The following is a 17352-nucleotide window of genomic DNA, read 5'->3' as shown; positions in this document are numbered from 1 at the left end:
GGGCCTCTCTGGGAGTGTCCACACAGCTGGGGAAGCCAGATACCCACTCACATACTCTCATTCCCCCATGGGATAAATCATGAGCCAAGAAGGTCTGACTTGGCACTGAACTGTGCCACCTTGGGGGAAGGATGATGCACATAAAGTGAAACTGTTCCCTTCACTCTCTTCAATGCTTACAATCTTGGATTTATTGTTGTTGTTGTTCCACTGGTATAATGAGATTTCTCCACTGGACTCCTCGACTTCCATAAGTCACTCTTACACAGGAGTGATTGTGAAAATTGGTGTTCTTTGGGAAGAAGAGAGTAGAAAACTCCCATTTCACCATCTTGCTGATGTCACACCTCTATTGAGTCAAGCCTGGTACTGGTCCTCACCTAGGTGGAAAAGCAGCTGGTCCAGCCCAGGAAGGGCTGGTCTTCTGAGGTGAGTTGCTGAAGCTGGAGATGAAATGCAAATTCCAGGCAGGAAGCAAAGTCCCCTCTACTAACTATTAAATAAAACAGGTGACTGCCAGTTGAAACAGAATGCATAATCAATATTGCAAAATGTTATGAAAAAGAACCATGTGTATATAAACATATCCATACTAACTTCTAATAAAAAAAACTAAGCTTATGAGAAAATTTGAATAGTAGTGATTATTCAACAAGTTAAAATATGTAAAAATCTTACAACAAAGTCTGGCACTCAGCAATAAATATTAACAATATTAATAATATTTAATATATTATTAATGATATATATTAACAATTACTATGACTACCACTCAGCTCTTATTTATGACATATTGATTTCATAATTTAATGTCCAAAGGGCAATCTTCTGTCCCTCATTCCCAGGTTGTTTGTTCATTTATTCACGCAACACATAGTGACTGAGTGGCTACTCAATCGGTGCGTGGTGACCAGCCCTGGAGAAGCACAGCCTGCACTGTCAAGCAGCCCACTGTCTGATGGAGAGATGGGACAGCCAGTGGGAATGAAACCATGCTGTAACCACTGCTGTGACAGGGGCATGCACAGAGGGCTGCAGGGGGCAGGGCACCTGACACAAACGGATCAGGAAAAACCCTCGAAACAATGACCCACGGCCAATATCAAAGGGCTTATGTGCTCATTATGTGACTATCAGGGCAAGCTCAATGTTGAGATGAGAGTAAGCACCTGCCCGAGATCAAATAACAAACAGCAATCACAGAGCCCGAGATAAGAAGGGGCCTTGTATTCGTAACAATGGTTGTTCCCTTAATCACATCTGGTACTCCCTACCGCTTTGTTTCACTAGAACAAAATACACTCAAACACGTGCTCCTTTCAGGACGCCTGGGTGGCTCAGTTGGTTAAGCATCCAACTCTTGATTTTGGCTCAGGATGTGATCTCAGGGTTGTGGGACTAAGCCCCGCACAGGGCTCCACGCCCAGTCTGCTTAAGATTCTCTCTGCCTCTCCCTCTGTCCCTCCCCACTGCTGCACTCAATCTCTCTCTCTCTCTCAAATAAATAGGTAAGTCAATAAAATCTTCAAGAACTGTATTCCTTTCTACTCACGTTACAGAAAGTCTTGCATGCATCAATTATGGGCCTATATCCAGTGCAACGGCACAAGTTACCTGAAGGAGAAAAACTCAACTGTATGTTACTCAAGTAACGGAGAGAGAGGCACCGTCTGCCAAATGTATGATGGAAGTACGGACCCCATCCAAGAAGAAAGCCCCGTTTGACGTTTCAGTCTACATAATCTAAAAAGTCTGATCTTTTTCATCAGCAACTTGGGATATTAGGTTGAGAGTCCTGAAGTAGAGCTGAACCACTCAGTTATTTGTGTGTTCTCTCTCTAAGCCGCTTTGTATCTTCCGCTTATGATAGGTACTCAAAGAACACAATGATTTCAAGCTAAAAACTTGGTCTACAGGCACGTTCAAGAGCTAAGCTTCAGTCGACAGACCAAAGACCTTTTATAGAAGCAAAGGCAGTTATGAAACTTTGGAAACGACTGGGCACACAATTGATCTACAATAAATCATTAGGGCAGCGTTTCTCTCCCAGTGGTCCATAGCCCACATTCACCCCCCTCCCTCCAAATCTGGGGTCTTATTGAAAAAACAAAGCCACTGAAGCAAGCTATCTGGGGTTTAATCCCAGGAATCCTCACTCTTTACAAATTCCCCACAAATTTGAAAACCCTTTGTTCCCATTATAAACAGCCATGAGATCAAATGCCTAACAGGATCTAAAGGAAATCAGGCAAGAGACAGTTTATGTGCTGCATCTCTCCTTTATATTCCCATTTGCTCTGGTCTTCCATGTGTGTGGAAGAGCTAGACACACGAGCTTTAACCTCATGTTCTCTGGCAGGGAAATAGGGTCCTTGGGAGACAGATAGACAGAGCCATGGAGAGTTACACCAGGATTTGGTGAAATTACTTTAAAAAATTGTTTAGAATCTTATTAATGAAGACCTCCTCCATCCACACACACACTGAGCTTCTGAACTTGATAAAATCACTCTAGACTGGAGAAAGACAGTTATTTGAAATAAGTATCACCAGAAGATCTCAATCTCTTTTATTTCATGTTGAATTCATGACAAGTCCTCTAATAGCTACTATGATTCTGAAAGCACTCACTCCATAGGAGAGAGTGATGGGAGAGAGAGGTATGTGGAGAAAACTGGACCCTTTCCAAGAGTAAGTGAATAAGCTGGCTTTGCAATGTTTGTAAAAATAAGCAAGTAGGGGCTCCTGGATGGCTCAGTCAGTTAAGCATCTGCCTTCGGCTCAGGTCATGATCCCAGGGTCCTGGGATTGAGTGCCATGTTGGGCTCCCTGCTCAGCAGGGAGCCTGCTTCTCCTTCTCCCTCTGCTGCTCCCCCTGCTTGTGCTCTCTCTCTCTCTCTCAAATAAATAAATAAAATCTTAAAAAAATAAGCAAACAATAAAAAAGGAAGGAGACTTTAAAAAAAAAAAAAGATTTTATTTATTTATTTGAGAGAAAGAGCGAGACCGTCAGAGAGAGCACGAGCGGGGGGACAGGGAAGATGGACTGAGGCACCCAGGCAGGGAGGAGACTTTTATAAATTAAGAGAGACAAGGAATATATCAGCCAAGTGCGATGTGTGGATCTTGTTTGAATCCTAATTTGAACAAAGTAACTCTTCCACTTATTGGTGGTACAACTTGAAATAAATTATTCTCTCTAAACCTCAGTGTCTCCATCTACAACATGGGGACGGTAACAACGCCTATGTTACACAGATATCATAAAGAGTAAATGAGACAACCTTTATACAAGATTAATACAGCATGTGGCACACAGTGAGTGTCTAACTTCACCTTTTACCATCACCATTATTTAAAAACAAAAGCACACATACATATAACCTACCACCAAGGGCCTCAGTTAACTGCTCCAGAGAGGGCTCTGGATGGTTCCTCAGCAATGTGTAGATGGACATCACCATCCCAGGGGTGCAGAAGCCACACTGCGTGCCGTGACACTTGGCAATCCTCTCCTGGAAGCACAGCAAGTTTAGAAATGCAGAATCTTGGGTCCTATCCCAGACCCACCAAATCAGAACCTGCACTTTGACAAGATCCCCAGGCAACTTGTTTGCACAATAAAATTGGAGAAGAGGCCCTGGAAAATCCTTCCCATCTAGATGTCTCCTTTTCTCAGACTGGGTGGCTATGATTACTGGTCCTCACCTTTCATTAAAGGTTCTCAGCCTTTGGAATCACCAGGGGAACTTAAAAATTTCCAAGGCCCAAGAAGCAGCCCACACCAAGAGCACACACATATATTTTTTGGATTCCCCGGTGGTTTCAATATGTAGTCCGGAATGGGAATCACTGAAACAAAGCTTACCCCCTTTAGGTCCCTCTGAGAAGTGAAGCCAAGTGTGTGCACGTTGAAAAAACCAAACCAAACCAAGCCTAGCTGCCCACGATGGCCCTATCACTTCAGCACGTAGACGTTTGTTTACAAAGTGCAACCATTAATCCAGAAGACAGTCAAGAAGGAAACATTGCCTCTTTCTCTAGCAAACATTTTCCTTCCCAGCACTTTCTCTTTGGAGTCTAACTTCAAAGGTGCAACCCCATTTTGGAAGCTGTCTGCTGGCTACATTGCAACACCAGGAGCTCAGCAGCAGCTACTAAATGAAAGAATGTCTCACAGCTGGGAACAGTTACATGCCACAAGAGCGTCCAGGCAGAATTCATTCCCTCTAGGTAATGAGGTAAGGAACAGTCCCCGACATTCCTTCAAGTCCAGGGAAATGTGAAGTTTGGGTATTCTCTATGTTGTCTCTATCTTTTTTCTCTTCTATCCTCTCCTCATAAGTGACCTTCATTAACCTAGATAAAAACAAGTAGCAACAGCATTTTTATGGGCAACATATAAATAATTTAAAGAGCCAGGAGCCTGAGGTGCCCTTTCATTTGAGGTAAAGTTCTAACAAGGTACTACTGCCTTAAGGAGAAAAGCCTCCAGATTTATCAAAACTCCTATTATCTGTCTTCTGAACAAGTCCTATATTTAACAAATCTTTTTGGGAGCTGAGATTTTCATCCAGCTTTAAAGTCCGGTTATTTTCCACTTTGTAAAAAAAAAAAAAATTATAACCCTCAATGCATACAGCTCTTGTTTTTTGAGTTTGGAAGATGAAAGACGGATAGGCCCCATCCAATTAGAACAAAAAAACCCAAACACAGCAGCGTCAGGGTTTTCTTCCAAAAGAAAAAGTCTTCTAGTCTTCCAAAGGCATATTTCTAAGCAATCAGTTATAAAACACACCCACACCAGTTGTCACTCCCAGCCTCAAGCTCAGTTTCATGTACGGGCAGTGACCAAGCAGCAGGGCTCAGACTGTTCTACTGCATTAACCTCTGTGGCTTGTCATGCTTTTTGAAGCTCAGAAACCCTATGAGGAAGAAGCACAGCCTCACCTGAACAGGATGAATCCTGGTCTTGGTGCTTCCTATGCCTTCTACTGTGGTGACAGCAGCCCCGTGCAGAGAACAGATGGGGGTCAGACAGGCATTGGTGGCATGATGGCTTCCGAATGCAAAAGAGAAGCACAAAGTACACTGTACCCAGGGGGAAACAGGACTGAGCATTCACCCAGCACTTCCAATATGGCAGGTTTTGTATGATGCCTCAGGCTTTGCAAATACATCCTGTCCTCAGCTCATGCACATGTTTTAGAAGCAAAATATACAGGTTTCTAAACAGTATTGCATCTATACATATATACACACATGAAAGAAAGACTGGAAGAATATTATTCATTTATTAATTAAACGTAAATATTTATTGAGTGTCTACTATGTGCAAGGCAAAGTTTGAGGCACTAAGATTCATTGGTCAACAAGACAGATAAAATTCCTGCCCTTGTAGAGTATATATTTTAGTTGAGGGAAGACAGACAATACATATATACACAGACCATACATACATACATAAACTGAGATAGTAAGAAGTGCTATGAATAAATTGACACAGGCAAAGGGAATAAGGAGTTGCAGAGGTGAGGTGGGCATTGCTATTTATAAGGTGATCAAAGAGGGCTGATAAAGTAACATTTTTGCTGGAACATGAATAATTTGAAGGAGCCAGACATGAAGGTTTGGGAGCAAACATTCCAGGTAGAGGGACAACACATGCAAAAGCCCTGAGGTAGGAATGAGCTTGGGGTGTTTAGGGACAGAAAGAAGGCCAGTGAGGTTGGAGCATAATGAATATAGGAGAAATGGTAGAATTCCAGGTTGAGAGACACACAAGGTAGGTAATTGTAAGGCTTCATTTAGAAACTTGTAAGAGACCTTCACTCTCATTCTAAAAACCCAAACAAGCCATATAAGCTATATAATTATAGTTTTTAAAAAACTCATCAGATGCTGAGTATGTAAAGAAACTTAAATGACCTAAACCCTATTAAGTACAAACCCTTTAAAAGAGAGATGAGATATAGCTGTCCTCATCTCTGACGTGGATGGAGGAGAAGGAATCTGCCTTAGACAGGAGTAGGGAGAAACCACACCAATTTTCAACAAATTTTTAATGTGGGCTGATGTAACAAATTAAAATACAAAGCTAGACTGCACACTCCCCAAACTCTTCCCCACCAAACTTCACTGAGTGCTGAGGGTAATACCCTAAAACTAAGGGTAGGGAAGGAGTGCTACAAAAAAAAAAAAACCTCTCCAGGCACATGGACTCTTTGATGAGGAAGGTTGGGGGGAAAGCAGGAGAACAGAGCTGTAAGCACTCAGGCTTCACAGAGTGTAGGGCAGTTGCCATCCTTTAGAGGCTAAAGACAGGGAGGCATGGCTGCAAGAGATCTCCCAGAGCATGGAAGTGAGATGGGAGAGCAAAGAGAAATTCCTGGTGAACTAGAAAGTGGGCAGCCAGGCTGTACAGCAGGGAGGGATCACCCAGAGTTCAGGAAGCAGGTGACCTGGCTGTGGAATACAGGCAGATCTCTGAAATCTTACCACTGCTCAGATCCTTAGCCCTCATCTGAGATCTGCAGAATGATGTAAATGGTTTAAGATATGCATGGTTGGAGTCCAAGAGAGAGGAGTGGGGAGAGAGGAGAGAGAAGAGGAATGACAAAGGAAGGGAGGGAGAATAAAGGGAGGGAGAAGGAGGGAGGGAGGAGGGGAGGAAGCGAAAGAAAGAGAGTAAATATTTGAAGAGATGATGACTTGAGAAGTTTCCAAAGCTGATATAAGCCATCAACCCACAGATCCAAGAAATTGGTGAACCTGAAGAAGGATAAATATCAAACATAAAGAGAAGATGTTAAATGTAATGGGAAACGATTGGTGATTTTTAAGTAGGAGAGTGTTTTATACTTGAAAGGGATCTTTCTGACTGATGTATGGAATTCATCATATGGGCAGGGGGCAAGGCTGGGAGCAAGGACATCACTTACTAGGCTGTAACAGTAATATAAAAGTGTGATGATGCCATTATTCTTCACAGCTATTTCATCCCTTCCTTTCCTTCCCAGACAGCACAGGGAGTCAGACAGCCTTTCAATTTTCAAAAGGGGATTCTCTGACCATATGTTATCCTCATTGATGGTACTTTTTTTTTCTAACCCACTCACATTCCGGGGACCATGTCTATCTTGTTCATCATTGTACCCCCAACGCCTGCACAGTTCTTGTTGCATAGTAGGTGCTCCTCCATATTTCTCAAGTGAAGGAATAAAACAAAGTTCAAGACTTCAAAAATACAACCATGTCTGGATTTTGCGGTGAGCTACCTTATCCTCTTGACAGTGGGAGTATATCGCGATATCATCACTGTGCAGGCGCCACAGCCTCCTGTTCCACAGCCATACTTAGTTCCTGTGAGTCGAACTGGAAAGAGCATAGTTAAAGATAATGTGTTTTCTAAAATTCTTTCTAGAATAGCTCTGACCTTAGAGGACAACACCATCAAAAAGACTCTTGAATATATAGTTAAGTTCAAATGATGCCTTAGCTGCTATTATTTAGAATCTTGTGGATTCCTGATTTCCATTTGTGTATTATATTTGATCTCCCCCCTCTCAAAACAATTGGACATCATATTGCCAAAACAGGGCCAAACTTTAAAAAAGAGTCTGTACATACAAAGGCCTGAATATTTGAAAGCATGAGTACATTGCACATTTGTCTTCATCCTTATCTGCATCTTTGATGACATACAAAGAAAAATGTAGAATTGTAAATCATTCTTGGAATATTTGTGTGTTATTATCCATGTTGACTGTATTTCTCTGCTTCCTGGTGGCAGAAACTGTTACTTGTATGCTCATATCTCTTCTCTCATTCTTTTTTTGTAAAAGAAACTTCAATTTTTAGTCACATATGTGGTTGCCTAGAATAAAGAATACATTTTCTCAGCCTCTTCTGCAGCTGGGTGGGGTTAATGACAATGCTGTCCAATGGGAGGTAACATAGTGCTGTGTATGACCTTCAGAACAAAATGTCCTCAAAAGGAGAGGGGTGCCCCCTTCATCCCTTACCTCCTATTTTCTGGAGTTCAGATATGATGGCTACACTTCAGTTAGTCATCTCTGACCATGAGAAGAAAGGTGCATGCTGAGGAGGGTAGGGCAGCAAGACTCAGGAGCTTGGCTCCCTAATAAGGTTGTGACGCTGCTTTACTAGCCCTAATCCACCTACTTTTGGGATTCCTTTATGTGAGTGTGACAGCCATGAGAATGTGTTTCATAGACCTCCTTCAACATGGGAGGGTAAATGACCAAGAGACCCAGCTGCTGCATTTTGATTTCTATCACCCCAGTTTTCATTGAGGTCATGACTCCCATGGGTTGCTCCCCACCAGTGGTTTAGTTCTATGGAGAGACATGGAGTCCTTATCAGCCACCCCCAATGGCTTTGATGAATATGCCTTAGACTGCACAGCACCCTTGGACCATCCCACTCAGCTTCCTCATCCACTCTTCTTCACAGGTGGCACTCGCATTGTGGTTTAATGTCTCCCTGAGCCTTCTCTAGCTCCCTCACTATTTCCTTTCACTCAGGCATCTCTCCTAATACAACCCTTGCACATTTAATCCCATTTCTGGTGTCTGCTTCCAAGAGAACTGAAACTAACACAATGAGAAAGGAATAAACTTTTAACTTCTACCTTATTTACTGTGATTTGGGATTTTCTGTAACTCACAAGTAAACCAAATCTTAAATATTACACATTAGTACCATGGATAACCAGGAAATCAGTGTCCATTGTTTTTACGTCCAAAGATCTTGAATGACTTCCAGAACATTGTCATTGATGCCTTTTGAGTTGTGTACTCTTTGGGGAGTCTCACTCTCTCTAGAGGGAATAAAAATGTACAAATTCCCATTGTCACATAATTCTGCATATAAGTTAGTGGAGTCTATAGACATCAGGAAGCCTACTGGAGTTCATGCATAGCAGGTTAAGAATCCATTCTTTACATGACTTAAATTTACAAAGTTTTTCTAAGGTAACATTTTCAGGTTTAATTTCTCCATGGTTCTTTTACTTTCATTTCAGAAGATTTCTGTGCTCTTTTTTCCTAACGGGCATGATGATTAGTTCTTGAAGATAGAATGTCAATATTGTGACTCTTAATTCTAAAGGATGCTTAATTAAGCCCTTTTAAGATTTGCTTTAATTCCCACTGCTAGTTTCTCCATTTTATACAACGTATTTAGTGCCAAAACAGAGATTAGAAAGAATTTGGTTCTTCTGACCGCCACAACTGTGCACTGCCTACAAAACTAAAATGTAGGACTTTCTTTAAGAAGAACATAAAATCATAATGGTAGGGAATAGGACTCAGTGCAGCTCTAAAAAGATATTTGAAACATCACCTGATGAGGATATCAGCACTATACACACACACACGCACACACTCAAAGCAAAGAAAAGGATACGCTTCTTCCTCAGGTATGGTAACAGCATTGTTTCAGGATCAACATTTTTTTCTATTACCTGTACCAAAAGGAAAAGAAGAGAGTTATGTACATAAAGTTGAGAGAGCTGGTGTGATATTCACATGGGCAAGCTCATGCTAATTTGATGGCAGTGCACATTAATGAACTCTTCTACTCATATTTTCAATTTGATTTAATGTTTATGGAACACCTGTGATATACAAATCATCTCTCTTAAGAGTAAAGTTGAAATCTGGAGCGCCAACACCACTTTGCCGCTGTCCTTGGTCCTGAATTTCCACTGTTTTCTAATGCAGGCGTTGTTTCTACCAACAGGAACACTAGTGATGCCTGCCCAGCTTCTCCCAGAAAGTCTGAAACAGGTCAGTGAAAAGACATTAGTAGAACAGAATAGGGAAGAAAGAGGTAGGGGGTGGCTGCTGGAATAGAATATTGAGATACTGATATAATTTTTTAAAAAAAATCTTGTTTATCATGGCTGAAGAATTACAGTTTTTTTTTTTAAGATTTTATTTTTTGACAGAGAGAGAGAGAGAGAGAGAGAGCATGCACAAGCAGGGGGAGTGGGAGAGGGAGAAGCAGGCTTCCCGCCGAGCAGGGAGCCCGATGCAGGACTCGATCCCAGGACCCGGGACCATGACCCGAGCCGAAGGCAGACGCTTGATGACTGAGCCACCCAGGCATCCTGAATTACAGTTTTCAGGAAGAGAATACAACCAACCATGACCCCAGATCAAAGAAACACAAGAGAAGATAAAATGTATATGCCAAGTAATCCAAAGATGTGCAAGAAAGGATACACTTAAGAAGCGGGTTTGTGTGGGCAGCCCAGCAGCACAGCAATAGGACAGCAACACCCAATGGATGGCATGACCGAATGTCATGATTGGTTATGTTCCCCAAAGTGATCATGTTTTCTCTTTTTTGATTAAAACTCTGTATTTCTTTTAGTCACAGAACAAAGAGAACCATGATTTGCTTCACAATCTCAGAAGTAGAGTTCATCTTTCACCGTGTTATTCTGCTACTCTTTTGGGAAGTAGGTGAGGAGGGGACATATGCTTATTCTATGGATGCCTCCTCACCCTCAATTCTAAGTGGCCATATGCCAGGGAAAGTGAAACATATGCCAATTTCCAAGGTCAGATCTGTGCCCTAGAGGAGTCTGCAATATAGTGAGAGGTGCGATTGTCTGTGTGTGTTTCAGGGGGGTACACATACCCATACTGTAATACAAAAAAAAAAAAAAATTAAGTGCCCCTCCAGGCATCCCAAACTTAATAGGCCCTCAAATGAAACTATTTTATTTCCCAAACTTACTCTTTCCCTTCTTTTCACTAACTTGTTTAATAACCTCACCATCTGCTAAGTCATCCCAGCTTAAAAACCTGAGCTATTCTCAACTTTTTATTTCTTTCAATCCACCACAATCAGTGTCACCAAGTCCTGTCACTCATACTTTCAAAATGATTCTCTAAACACCCTGCACTTCTACTGTCACTCCTCAGGATCAACACTCACTACTTCTTGCCAGAACAATTATTAGAGCTGCCTAACATGTCTCCTGCCTCCATTCTTGGCACCCACAATACCACTCTTTATACCACTACTGGAATGACCTCTTTAAAATCCAAGCCTGATCACCATCTGTATCTGCTTTAATTCAACACTGCCTCCTGGCTGACAAACCACCATGCTGGGAATTCCTGAATCATTCAGGGTGCCTGTTAAAATGACATCCCTATGGAATCAGAATTTCTGGGAGAAAGACCAAGAAAAGGTGCATGATTAATGAGCACACTGAATGTGTCTTAGGGAAATTTATATTCTAGAGTTCCTGGAATACAAGAAGAAATTCAAACTCCTTGGCATAGCCTACAAGGCCTTTTTGACAGACTGCCCACCTTCTCCTGCCACTCAACCCGTGTATCTTTAACACTGGGTCACATGGGAGAACTGGCTGGGCTGGCAGGACTTTCACCCTTCACTACATTTTGGATATAGGATTCCTTCTAAAAGTCCTCCCTATCTTCTTGGCAGAATTTTGTACATCATTCAAAGCCCTGCTCAAGTGTTCTCTTCTGTGGGGTGCTACCATCTAATATACCTTTCCATCCTCTGCTCCAGGTAACCAGCTTCCTCTGTGCTCCCATGGCCAATGTCCACACATCTGTCATAGAACTTTGTGGACTCCATGTGACATTGTGACTTATAATTAGGAATACATATTTTATCTTCAGCCATTGTTCCTGGTACATAGCTCCTAAAATCCCTGGAATTTCTTGTGTTGAGTGTGATCAAGGTGTCTTTGTTATGTTAATGGTATAACTTTTGGAATTAACCTAACGGGGGCTGGTTGCCAGAAGAACCAACTATGTGATTAAAGGGTTGGAACTTTCGGTCCTGTCCCCTGACCTCCAGAAAGGGGAGAGGGACTGCAAGTTAAATCAGTTGCCAATGGCCAATGATTTAATAAGTCATGCCTGTATAATGAAGCCTCCATAAAAGCCCATAAAAGGATGGGCTTAGAGAGCTTCCAAGTTGGTGAACCAGAACACATCCATATACTACCTGTGCCATATCCCAATTCCATGGGGTCAGAAGCTCCTTTGTTCTGGACCTCATCCTATAGCTTCATCTGGCTGTTGATTCATAGCCTTTAATACCCTTTGTAATAAACCAGGAATCAAGTGAGTAAACTGCTTACCTGAGTTCTGTGAGCCACTCTAGCAAATTAATCAAACATAAGGAGGGGGTTGTGGAAATCCGGTTTATAGTCAGTCAGTCACAAGTAGGTAACAACCTGGACTTAGGATTGGCATTTGAAGGCAGGGAGGAGCCTTCTTGTGCGACTGAGCCTTTAATGGAACCTGATGCTATCTCTGGGTAGACAGTGTAAGAACTGAGTTGAATTGTAAAACACTCAGGAGTCAGGGAATTGTTTGGTGGTGTGGGGAGAAACCACCCACACACTGGAATTGAGTAGCAGCACTGTACCCTGCATCATAATTTTATTTGTGTCTGTATAAGCCTCTCTTGATCCTGGGAGACACCACCTTCTGTTATTCTTCTTTGTGTCAGCCACTGAGCTAGGTGCTGGGGATATATCATAGGAACATAATAAATGTTAATTAACTTTAATAAATAATCATGAGAACACTGAGGAGAGAGGAAGGATTTCTCACAGTCTTGGGGCATCTGAACAGAAGAAAAGAAAGAAAAACAGAGAAGTGCCAAGAATGATGGCAGAAACTGCTTCTTGTGTATCCCAGTATGCATTTCCCTTTCTTCCTTCCTGCTGCCTGGAAAAGGGATGAAATGGCTAGGACTCCAGCAGCTATCCTAGACCATAAGGCAATATATTAACAGCTGTAGAGGAAAAAGAAGAAATCTGGGTCTCAGATGACATCATGAAGCTTCTGGACCAGCCCCAAGATATCCTTTTATGTAAAGTAAAAATGATCTGTATCTTGTTTGAATCACTGTTTTTTGAGTTTGTGCCATTCACAGCTGAAAGTAATCCTAGTTAATACATACGATGGTAAATTTTACAGAAGCCCAATTTTAATGACGAAACAGGATCTGGGTAGCTTAGATAGTAAAGAAGAGCGTTTAGGCTTGAGGGATATTTGTATATTTTTGGAAGGAATGGAATGGAAGCAGGTCCATTGGAAGAAGCAGGCCTTGCTTGTTTGGGTACTTGTTCTAAGAGATGTCTCAAGAGATTGGAGTCTGGTTCAAAGTGCCCCTGGCTTGCAATGTGTTTATTTTTCTTAGTTGGTGGATGGCCTATTTGGAGGGGGAGGTAGGGGCAGAGATATGGCATGCACCCTGTCCTGGCAGTCTTGGAGTGAAACTGTGAGATCAGGGCCAAGCTGGTGGCTGGGGGCTGGGAAGGGAATGAGGAACAGAGTTATTCTCGCTGACTCTGGTTTGGGAAGATGATGCCAGTTCTTGGATCAGGGTCATGACATGTTCCTGGCTCAGTACAGCCTTGAGCATTGTAAGGATCTGTCCTTCTATATCTCCACCAGCCCTCTGTGAGATTTCAAGTTCATACTGCACAAGATTGAGAAATCACTTTCCTCTGTACCGGGCCAGTGACTAATACCTGAGGGGTCTTCACCACATCCAAGACAGAGGCAGAAAGAAGAAAGAGAAGGGAGATGAGGAGGGGTGAGAAAGTGTTGAAAGAATGGAAACTAAGAAAGGGAATGAGATATGTGTGAAAGGACAAGGCTGAGACATACCAGGAGAGGAAAGAAAGAGATGTATTTGTGGGACCCAGTAGAGAAGAGCAATAACCCCCAGCATCCTTACAACAGAGAAGGAGGACACTTCTGACTGAGCTTCTGGTGGCTTTAAAATGCATCTTAATTGTTGGTTCTCCCTGCCTAAGCCACCTCCACCCCCCTCCACTTTTCTCTGAATCATTATAACCACCCCAGAAATTTCCTTTCTCAGCTCTGCAGACCAAGAACCCAAAGAAAGACTAGCTAACGGACAGCTCATCCCAGTTTCCTATACTAATATAAAGACCCTACATTTTTTTGAGCAAATAATGCTCAATGACTAATTTTCAGCCCCCTTGGCACTTCCAGACAGGTCTGGCTCTGCACATGAAGCAGATTATTTTCTGGTGCAGATATTAATAATCATTTCTACATATTGAGTACTTGCTGCGTGCCAAGCACCTTGCTAACCGCTCTCCGTGGAATTTAATCTTTATCTCAGTTCCATGAGAGAAGTTACTGTTATTAGCCCCATTTTGCCGGGGGGAAAACTAAGGCTCAGAGATATTAAGCAACTTGCCTGAGGCCACAGAGTTGCCAAGTGGCAGAGTAGAGAGCACCTGTGCTCTCAAACCCAAACCCCCTCAAACCCATGACTAACTAGTTCCAAAAGCTCACATCTTTGCTTTCTACACCTCACTGCCCTGTAGAATAACGTGCTTTAGTTCCTGAGCTGTGTTACAGAGTTCATCTGGGGTATAACTTATTTATGGCTTCTTCCTCCCTCATACTCTACGTTAAGTTGGTCACCTGTTCTGGGGGCCCCTGGTGGAGCAAGTAAAATTTCCGAAATCTCTCTGCAACTAGCTATCTGACCAATATGCACTGGCCTTCCCTCCTGATGGCCTCAGACCCTGCCTGATGACACCTTTTGGTGACCTGAGGGGATTTTGCAAAAAAGCACAGACTGGAGGCTAATCACACCACCTAGAGTCTCCTAACTGGCTTCTATACAATTCTATACGTTACTCAGTGCTCACAAAATGAGTGTGGTCACCATCTGTCATCATACAGTGTTATTACAATATCACTGACTATATTGCCTATGCTGTACTTTTCATCTCTGTAACTTATTTATTTCTTAACTGGAAGTTTATACTTAATTTTCCTCACCTATTTTGCCCGTCCCTCCAGCCCCTTCCCCTCAGGCAACCACCAGTTTGTTCTCTACTTTATGATTCTGTTTCTGTTTGCTTTTTTTTTTTTTTTAAGATTCCACATGGTATTTGTCTTTCTCTATATGACTTATTTCAAAATAGCCAAAGCAATCTTGAGAAGAAAAAAGCAAAGCTGGAGATACCACAATCCAAGATTTCATGATATACCACAAAGGTGTAGCAATCAAATATAAGGTACCGGCACTAAATAGACACATAGGTAAATAGAACAGAATAGAGAGCCCAGAAATAAACTCATGCTTATATGATCAATGAAGCTAGGAGAAAGTGGGCGAGAATATATAATGGGGAAAAGACAGTCTTTTCAATAAATGGTATTGGGGAAACTGGACAGCTACATGCAAAAGAATGAAACTGGACCACTTGTTACACCATACACAAACATAAATTCAAAATGGATAAAAGACCTTAATGCAAAACCTGAAACCATAAAACTCCTAGAAGAAGACACAGGCTGTAATCTCTTGGACATCTGCCTCAGCAGCATTTTTCTAGATATGTCTCTTCAGGTAAGGAAAATAAAAGCAAAAATAAACTACTGAGATTACACCAAAAACAAACAAACAAACAAAAACCTTTTGCATAGCAAAGGAAACCATCAACAAAACACAAAGGCAACCGGGTGAATGAGAGAAGGTATTTGCAAATGGTATATCTGATAAGGGATTGCTATCCAAAATATATAAAGAACTTAATACAACTCAACACCAAAAGAACCCAAATAATTCAACTAAACAATGGGCAGAGGGCCTCAGAGGCAAATTTTTAATCCCAGAGGTCATGTTTGACCTTAAGAGCCCTCTTCCCTGGTGGTTTCTCTCCCTCACTTTTCTCAACAGCCCCTCATCCTCTGAACCAGAAACTTTATTCTATATATGTGGCAATCAGGATTGCTTGCCGGGACTGACACACACACCTAACAATCTGGAAGGGAGGAGGGGGAGAAGGAGGAGGAGGAGGAAAGGGGAAGAGTGGCATGATTTCTTTTAAAAGGGCAACTGCAAAAATTGAATCGATATCTTTAGAGTGTACTTTCCAAATGATCACAGGACATTTGACCCATAGATAAAAATGAGCCCACAGATAAGAACCAGCTTATCTATTTTTAAAAATCAATAGAGCACAAACTGTTGTTAGCCATTATGTTAAAAATCCAACTGGAGTTTGTTTGAGGGCAGGGAAGGGAGGATGAGGAAGAAGCTAGACTCAAAAACCAGTTTCCTCGTTTAACCAGAATCCTTACCATCACCTACAAAGCCCTAGCAATCTGGCCCCTGGCCACATTTCCAGCCCCACCACCCTCCTTGCTATCCCTTAGCATGCAGAAATCCCCATGTCTGAGGATCTTTGCATCCCCATTCCCTCCCTTGGGGATACTTCCCTCAGATGTTTGCTCCTCACTTCATATTTGTCATTGCTCAAATGTCCCTCTTTCAGAGAGCCCTAAACATCCATCCCACTTAAAATATCAGCTCCTGTTCACTCTGCTCTATGTTCTGTCCTAGCACTTATCACTGCCTGACATACATTTCCACTTGCTTATGTGCTTGCTGTCTGCCTCCCCAGCACAATGTAAACTCCATGCAAGCAGGGACTTTGTCATTTCTGTGTTCTGTTGCATCCCCTGAGAACACTGGAACACTGCCTTCTAGAGTAGACCCTTAACAAACAAATTAAATAATGCATTATCACTTGATCTAAGTAGCAGTATCCCTTTTTAACAGAGGACCTGGGGCTCTAAAAGTTTAGGGCATCACCGTAAGAGAGCTGGAATTGAATCCTTGTTTGTCTAAATAAAAAGGCCAGAGTTTTGTTTGCTATGCCATTCAGTCATGCAAAGAAAGAATGACATAATGCTAACACTTCATCCCACTGCCAATTTTCCCTCACAGTAGTCCTCTGAGGGGATCCTAAGAGCCCCCATTACAGATCAGGAATAACAAGCTCATGTTACCCAGTGTGGAACCCAGGCAACAGGGTCAAAGGAAGGTTTTGTGGGGCCTAGAACTTGTACCATTTGGGGGGAGGGGTCCTCTTTAAGAAAAATACTACAAAACCACAAGTGCAAAAATACCATCAGGGCCTTAAAACAGGCCTCCAGTGAGACCTCAGCTTCTTGGTGCGTCGCTGGCGCCAGTCAGTCGGGGAAAGTGTTTGGCTCCCCTAGACCCAGAAGCGGGGCTCTCGCTGGCTCTGAAGGTGTTGGCACTGTGGAAGGGCAGGGAGCATGGCCCCTGCTTGGTTGTCATCTCTTAAGGAAGCCCTTTTTCCTTCCTGCCTCAGTTTCTCCCTTGCAAAGTGGTGCCAATAGGCTGGGACAGCGTTGAGTGAACGCGGTTTATGGCCACGTTGGGTGTGAGGGGTGTTTTCAAGGACGCCCAGGGGCTTTGCAGCGCTCCAAGGTTGAGCACTGCCGGAACTCTCGCCGAGGC

General features: G+C 42.5%; 1 protein-coding gene across 1 annotated transcript in view; it reads right to left on the bottom strand.

Moving 5' to 3' along the window:
* The window catches only part of LOC110592052 (aldehyde oxidase), a 74087-nt gene extending 62393 nt beyond the window's left edge, over window positions 1-11694 (bottom strand). Inside the window, exons 1-7 of the mRNA XM_044913618.1 lie at window positions 11558-11694; window positions 9701-9803; window positions 9430-9487; window positions 7278-7374; window positions 4951-5059; window positions 3389-3515; window positions 1553-1614 (exon numbers count right to left, since the gene is read on the bottom strand). Coding sequence (XP_044769553.1) covers window positions 1553-1614; window positions 3389-3515; window positions 4951-5059; window positions 7278-7374; window positions 9430-9487; window positions 9701-9803; window positions 11558-11694 — 693 coding nt within the window. The remainder of the gene's footprint in view (window positions 1-1552; window positions 1615-3388; window positions 3516-4950; window positions 5060-7277; window positions 7375-9429; window positions 9488-9700; window positions 9804-11557) is intronic.
* Between the last annotated feature and the right edge of the window lie 5658 nt (window positions 11695-17352).

The sequence above is a fragment of the Neomonachus schauinslandi genome, chromosome 3 (genome assembly GCF_002201575.2).
Source record: "Neomonachus schauinslandi chromosome 3, ASM220157v2, whole genome shotgun sequence".
Taxonomy (NCBI): Eukaryota; Metazoa; Chordata; class Mammalia; order Carnivora; family Phocidae; genus Neomonachus; species Neomonachus schauinslandi.
The sequence above is the reverse complement of the archived record's forward strand: the minus strand, read 5'-3'. Positions and strand labels throughout refer to the sequence as shown.